A 7,173-nucleotide genomic window follows, 5' to 3' on the forward strand; every position below is an offset into this window, starting at 1 on the left:
TGCCTTTTAGGACTGTGATGATCCTGTATCTTTAAAGACAACAGATGAGGCACTTATTTCTCCACCAATAGCATCTATGAAGAGTCCTGACCTAGCACAAGCCAGAGTGGAGACTTTTATGAGATGAGGCAGGACTCTTTGAAGGTCTCTAACCAGAGTATTTTTGGAAAAAAATTGACCAAAAGTGAAGGAAGGAAACAATGCTAGATAATGAGCTCACACCCACTTCTTGGGGTATAAAAGGCCCAGGGAGCCAGGTAGACCTCACACATCTTGATCATTGTACTACCCCTCCAACCACCCTACTCATCATCATGCCTTACACCTGCTGCCTTCCCAGCATCAGCTGCCATACCACCTGTGCTTCTAGGCCCTGTTTGCCTTCCAGTTGCCATGGCTGTACCCTCCCTGGAGCTTGTGACATCCCTTCCAATGTGGGCAACTGTGGATGGTTCTGTGAAGGTGCCTTCAATGGCAATGAGAAGGAGACCATGCAGTTCCTCAATGACCGCCTGGCCAACTACCTGGAGAAGGTGCGGCAGCTAGAGACCGAGAATGCTGAGCTGGAGAGTAAGATCCGGGAGTGGTGCCAGCAGCAGGTCCCCTATGTCTGCCCAGACTACCAGAACTACTTCAGGATCATTGAGGAGCTCCAGCAGAAGGTAACAGCTTGGGACAGTGAAACCATTTATTTAAAAGCTATTAAGAGATTTAAAGTCTAAGGAATACTCAATGTGGGCTCTTTCATTTCCAGATCCTGTGCACTAAGTCTGAGAACACCAGGCTGGTGGTGTGTGTTGACAATGCCAAGCTGGCCTGTGATGACTTCCGAACCAAGTGAGTTTGAGCAGGAGGAAAGAAAATAATGTCTCCCATTGAAGGAAAATTCTCAACATTAGAATTGAATTGCAAAATGGAATCCAGAAAAAATAATTATACAGAGAAATGGAACTGTAGAGAAAGAAATCATCTTTTGTTTTGTTTTGTTTTTTAGATAACAAAACAACTTTGATCAATGTTGTCCAGAGGAGTCTCAGACAACTGCTTTTTAATTCAACTTTTTGATCACTGGGACAATTTTGTCTCCTTTCTAACTCCTTTTGTAGGGATGGAAAGAAAGAAATTGAAAAAAAAATTTTCCAGTAGAATATAAACTACTTAAGTATAGGGCCTGGCTTATTTTTGTCTTTGAGTCTTAGCATTTTCATAGCATCTGATGCAAATAGATGCTTAATAGATGTGGGATTATTTGCCTCTGCATTAGCAGTTGATTAAAAGATATTTGTCAAACTGAAATGAAATAGATCCTCAAACAAAAACTACAAAGTTAAAAAAGTTAAGGTAATATTATTCAACTTGTGTTTTTCCTTTGCTTATCACCTGCACTTAAAGGTATGAGACTGAGCTGTCCCTGCGCCAGCTGGTGGAATCTGATATCAACAGTCTGCGCAGAATCCTGGACAATTTGACTCTGTGCAAGTCTGACCTGGAGGCCCAAGTGGAGTCCCTCAGAGAGGAGCTTGTTTGCCTAAAGAGTAACCATGAGGAGGTGAGAAAAAAATCTGCAAAGAAAACATTTTTGGGTGTAGTGAACAGAGAGTCAATCTGCTGGATAACAGACAGCACAGGTACTTGCTTGGTTACTCACTTGTTAAGTACCAGGGAATGAAGATGGAAAATTTATTTAAAGATGTGGGACTAGATAAGTAGATAGATACATAGAGATACATAAGTAGATAGAGTTTTTAATAAGAAGTTACTATATACTTGGTATTTTGCTAAACAGTGAGGATACAAATAAAAATAATTCCTACCTTCAAGGAGCTTACATTTTAATGGGAAAAAGACAAGATACTGAAAAACGAGGCTGGGGAAGAGATTACAAAATGTGGTACTTATTTGGTCCACAGAAAGATGAAGCAAAAGGTTCATGCACTGGGGTGGAAGGGAAATGATAGAGACAAGGAGGGAATTCAAGTTTCTATTGGGGTGGACATGGTTGGAAAGTGGTATTTATTTTCAAATATCTGTCTGAAGCAAAGTTGGTTAAGGGACTAGGATGAGAATCTGGGCTAAGTAAATTTTACTTTTAAAAATTCCTTCACTGACTACATAGCACAGCATAGAAATGATTTGCAGGTCTAGTTTTCTTTTTTTTTAATTTTATTTTTCAAGTTCTTTCTCATCCTCCCACCTCTACACCTCCATCCAGGAAAAGAAATATACTCATGAGTTCCACTTTTTTTTTTTTTTCATTTAGGAGGTCAACTCCCTGCGTACCCAGCTTGGTGATCGACTCAACGTGGAGGTGGATGCTGCCCCAACTGTGGACTTGAACAGGATCCTGAATGAGACTCGGGCTGAGTATGAGGCTGTGGTGGAGAATAACCGCAGAGATGTGGAGGAATGGTTCACCACTCAGGTAAGGATCTAGCCTATGGCCACTGCACAATCAGAAACTTTCTGGAGCCTTGAGGATCATATGCTCACCTTTTTGCTCTCCTTTTGTGACATTTCAGACAGAGGAACTGAACAAGCAGGTGGTGACTAGCTCTGAACAACTGCAGAACTGCCAGGCTGAGATCATTGAGCTGAGACGAACTGTCAATGCTCTGGAGATTGAGCTGCAGGCTCAGCACAACCTGGTGGGTAATTTTCAGCTCTGATACTTACCCTTTGAGGTAAAACTCAGTCACTTATCAACCATATAGTCAATGAAACTCTAGGCTTGGAACTTCCATGGAACTATATGGAAAATTCCTTTAGAAGAGCATCTCCTCTGACATTTTCTTCTCTTTTCCATCCCAGAGAGACTCTTTGGAAAATACACTGACTGAATCCGAGGCCCGTTACAGCTCCCAGTTGTCCCAGCTACAGTGTATGGTTTCCAATGTGGAATCCCAGCTGGCTGAAATCCGTGGTGACCTGGAGCGACAGAACCAAGAGTACCAGGTTCTTCTGGATATTAGGTCTCGGCTAGAGTGTGAGATCTCCACATACCGTAACCTGCTGGAGTGTGAGGACTGCAAGTAAGTGTCATGCCAGAGATTTTTGGAAAAGTCTATCTCTGTTCCTGTCCCTATCTCTCTTTTTCTCTTATATCCACACACACAAACATATACTGAAATTAAAAAAAAATTGTACAGATCTTACTGTTAAACATTGTCTAGGAATAGACATATATATGTCTATTTTTAGTTTTCTCTGACTTAATTCAGCCACTCAAAATCCACTGGTGGCTGAACCTAAGGTTTAATGAAATTTGTGGTTTTTGTTCTTAGAGGGATTTTTCATAGACTATTCCCATTCTCAACCTAACCTAAACAATTGTGTTTTTCTAGGCTGCCTTGCAACCCTTGTGCCACCACCAACGCCTGCGGTAACTCCTGTGGGGGCTGTGGCACCTCCTGTGGGGGCTGTGGCAGATCTTGTTCCCGCACTTGTTGAAGTCCCATCTTTCAGTCTCACCATGTAAACCCATGATGGGAAAGATCATTTGATCCTGACTTCTGACTTTGCTCAGTTCTCAAAGCCATTAGCAATATTTTGGTTCTTTTCGCATCATCCTCACTTCTGTCAACTATATCACCATTTTCAGGATCTCCCACGTACTTCAGTGAGTTCCAGAGCCAACACCAAGAATAGCATCATCAACTCCCAATTGGTTGGAACGATCCTTAATGGAAAGCATTGAAGCCTCTTAATTTCTGATGATGCCCAACTCCCTATAACTTCGTCATGGGCTATTACTTTGGGGTGTTTCCTGTACAGATGGTGTTTCCACCTTCCTTGCATCTTCAGCATCTTCTGGAATGCAAAGAGGCACCTTCATTTACCTTCCAATAAACTTTATTTCTTTGCATTATAAATGTCATTCTCATCCATGTTTACTCTCTGAAATGCATTCTTCATGTATGTCTCATAAAAAACCTTCCTAGTCAAGAGAATGAAATGCTTTCTATGCTCATCATTATATATTATGGACAAACACTGATCAAAAGTTAAGGGGTAATCCCCAAAATGATTTAGGATGACTGTCCCAGAAAACATCAAAAGTCTATTTTATGCTATCCTTGGTGCCTTCTTCCTCCATACCATTAGATGGAACCCAAATCAGGGCTGAATTCCTCATTATTCATTTCCTTCTGCCAATCATTTGATGGAAACAACTGTAAGGTCACTAACACTAACAAAAAAAAATCTTTCCAAGCCTACCTGTTCTGGTGTTTTTTTCTTTTTCTCTTCTGATTTTTTGACATAGAAATATTGAACTTTATTATTCTCCTGTCTCAACTCAACCTCAGCCACACATGAAGATGCCATGTCTTTAATCTTAGCATTACCCATAGATGTTCTACTTCCATGATTGTTAACGCTGAAATTTCTTTAGTGGATCAAGGTTTCCTATCATTTCCTCATTCTGTGCTTTATTTTGTGCTTACTGTGACTTGCAATATTCTTTATACTTTCCCAAGACTTCACTTTTCTCCTTTCTCAATCTCAGTCCACTAGTGAACTTGTTCAATTCTAGACTATTTTCCATTCTTGAATCTCTTGCTTCCTGGTCCTATTCTGCCATATTTTGCTCTGCCTTTTTTTTTTTTTTGCCAAACCCCAATCTTACATTACTTCCATCATTCAATTTCTCTATTCCTACTCATGTGCTGCACTATGGAGCTGGAGAAAACCATATAACTTAGCTGACTGGATCCACTATAAATTTGTTAATTAATCTTAACTGTGCCCTCACTGCTACAAAGACATGCTTTACTTCTCCCCAGCTGATTTTCTATCACACTAATCACATTGATTGGTCCAAATCTTTTCTACACTTGTAATGTTAGTGTACAGTTTCCCTGTCAGTAGGCTAAGCATTAGCATTAAGGTTCACTCAGTAGACTCTATAACTCTTAACTGTGTCATCTTCCTATTCAAATGACATAGCAAGAACAAGAATTCCAAAACATTTCTCTCATAAGCCCAAGCCACACTTTTCCATCAATATACCAGCAGCCACATGGGAGAGTGGGTACAAACTTAAAACATAATTATAATGAAGCAAATATATAAGGGAAGGCATGTGACCAGTGCAGCTCACAACTCTGCAATGTTCCCAATGTCCCTTCTCTTTCTGAAAATATAGGGCTTTAATGTCTCAATATTTCTCTGTCTCTATGCCTCTATGTCTGTCTATCTCTGTGTCTGTCTGTCTGTCTCTCTCACACATACACACACATACAGAATTCACAGCTGGAAGTGGTATCTGGGCTAGATGAGTGGCTCTGTTGATAATCTAGGCTGCTCTGTTTCTGGATTTAGAGTGCTCTGCATGTGGTCTTGGTTTACTCTTTGTAGATAAATGGCTTGCTTTGGTTGATTACGATATTATTATTATTATTTTTTGGTCAAATGGATTTTCTCTTTAAGGTGTTTTTAAAATTTTTTTCCCCACCTACTTCCTATTTCAAACTCAGCTGAAGTTCTTTTTCAGAAAGACCAGAGACCCTTAGAACTAGAATCTTTCTAGTTCTGGATTGAGGAACATTTATTAAGTACTTAAAACTATGTTCCAAGTACTGTGGTAAGCACTTTACAAATTTACAGAAAAAGGAAAATGACAAATTTCCTTTTTTAATTATAATTTTATTTTTTTCTGTTTATACATGTACATTCATTTTTAAAAATATACATTGCTTTATGAATCATGTTGGGAGAGAAAAATCAGATGATTTGAAATGAATGAAATGAAATGAAAAAACCATGAGAGGAAAAAAAACAGAAGAAAAAGGAAAAAAAGTGAACATGGCATGTGTTGAGTTACAGAAAATGACAAATTTCTGAGGGAATATAGGAAAATTGTTACACCAATGAGATATTGGTGGAGTTGTGAACTGATCCAACCATTCTGAAGATCAATTTAGAATTATGACCAAAAGGTTATAAAAGTGTATACCCATCGATGGAGTATACTCTTAGATGTATATTCCAAGGAGATCAAATAAAAAGGAAAAGGACCATATGTATAAAAAACTTATTATACATCTTTTTGTGGCTGCAAAGAATTGGAAATGTAGGGGAAGCTCTTCATTTGAGGAATGTCTAAAAAAGTTATAGCATGTGAATATGATGTAAAAATATTCTGCTATAAGAAATGATGAAGGGAATGATTTCAGAAAACTTGAGAAAACTTTTATGAGCTGATATAAAATCAAGTGAGTAGAACCAGGAGAACAGTGTATATGATAACAGCAATATTGTGAGAACAATGAAGTTGAATTTAAAATATTACATTCTGAAGGATGGAGTTGAAAGAGAACATTCTAGATATATGGAACAGATTATGTGAATGCAATGATATGAAAGATAGGGACTCTATACAGTAAGTTTGATTGGAATATAGAGTCTTTAAAAGGAAAATAATGTAAGAAAAGTCTGAGAAGGTGGAGTAAATTCTAATTATGGAAGGCCTCAAATACTTGGCTGGATCAATTTATATTTTATTTTGGAGACAAAATACTGAAAATTTTTTGATCAGAGGAACGTCAAGGTCAGACTTGTTCCTATAAAGATTATTTTGGCATCTGTGTAGAAGATGGATTCCTTGAAGGAAAGGCTATATCTAGGAAAACTAATTAGCAAGCTATTGTAATAGTCTAGTCAATACACTATGAATAAATGCCTAAATGAAAGAAATTAAAGAGGCAGAATCAATAAGACTTGTATGTTGATTGGAAATACAGGGTGAAGGAGAAATAAGAGTCTTTGAGATGGGTGACTTTTATTCTTTAACTAATGTTATTTCTTTTTGTCTACGTGAACATAGTGCCTGACATTATTATTCCTTTCCTCCTTCAAGCCCATCTCATAAAACCACCTCAGGTTCACTACCTTATTTGAAAGAATGTGATAAAAACTTATGCTTATATAATGTGTAAGATTTACAAAGCATTTTCCCTATACTAACCCTTTGAGATAAGTAGTACAAGTATCTTTATGTGTATTTTCCAGGTGAGAAAACTAAGACTAAGAGAGTTGAAGTGATCCAAGGACCACATGAGTATCTGGGATAGAATGCAGATATCTTGACTCTAAGCCCAGGCTTTTTTTATGCCTGGAACTTGTTCATACTAAGGTGTAAATAATTGACAATCTCTCATAGAGGTACTTATAATT

General features: G+C 38.2%; 1 protein-coding gene across 1 annotated transcript; it reads left to right on the forward strand.

The window, feature by feature from the left end:
- Positions 1-314: 314 nt before the first annotated feature.
- Positions 315-3,869, forward strand: LOC127560164 (keratin, type I cuticular Ha4-like). The gene is made up of 7 exons (XM_051994517.1): positions 315-662; positions 755-837; positions 1,393-1,549; positions 2,261-2,422; positions 2,520-2,645; positions 2,809-3,029; positions 3,342-3,869. Exons 1-7 carry the CDS (start codon positions 315-317, stop codon positions 3,445-3,447), a joined length of 1,203 nt encoding a protein of 400 aa, XP_051850477.1. The 3' UTR covers positions 3,448-3,869.
- The last annotated feature ends 3,304 nt before the right edge of the window (positions 3,870-7,173 follow it).

This window comes from Antechinus flavipes, chromosome 4 (genome assembly GCF_016432865.1).
Source record: "Antechinus flavipes isolate AdamAnt ecotype Samford, QLD, Australia chromosome 4, AdamAnt_v2, whole genome shotgun sequence".
Classification (NCBI taxonomy): domain Eukaryota; kingdom Metazoa; phylum Chordata; class Mammalia; order Dasyuromorphia; family Dasyuridae; genus Antechinus; species Antechinus flavipes.

Excerpts from the sequence above, each read along its gene's own strand:
- LOC127560164 (XM_051994517.1), top strand. The coding sequence starts at position 315 with ATGCCTTACACCTGCTGCCTTCCCAGCATCAGCTGCCATACCACCTGT. Across the intron at positions 663-754 it reads TTGAGGAGCTCCAGCAGAAG|ATCCTGTGCACTAAGTCTGA; the intron begins GTAACAGCTTGG and ends TTTCATTTCCAG. Across the intron at positions 3,030-3,341 it reads CTGGAGTGTGAGGACTGCAA|GCTGCCTTGCAACCCTTGTG; the intron begins GTAAGTGTCATG and ends GTGTTTTTCTAG.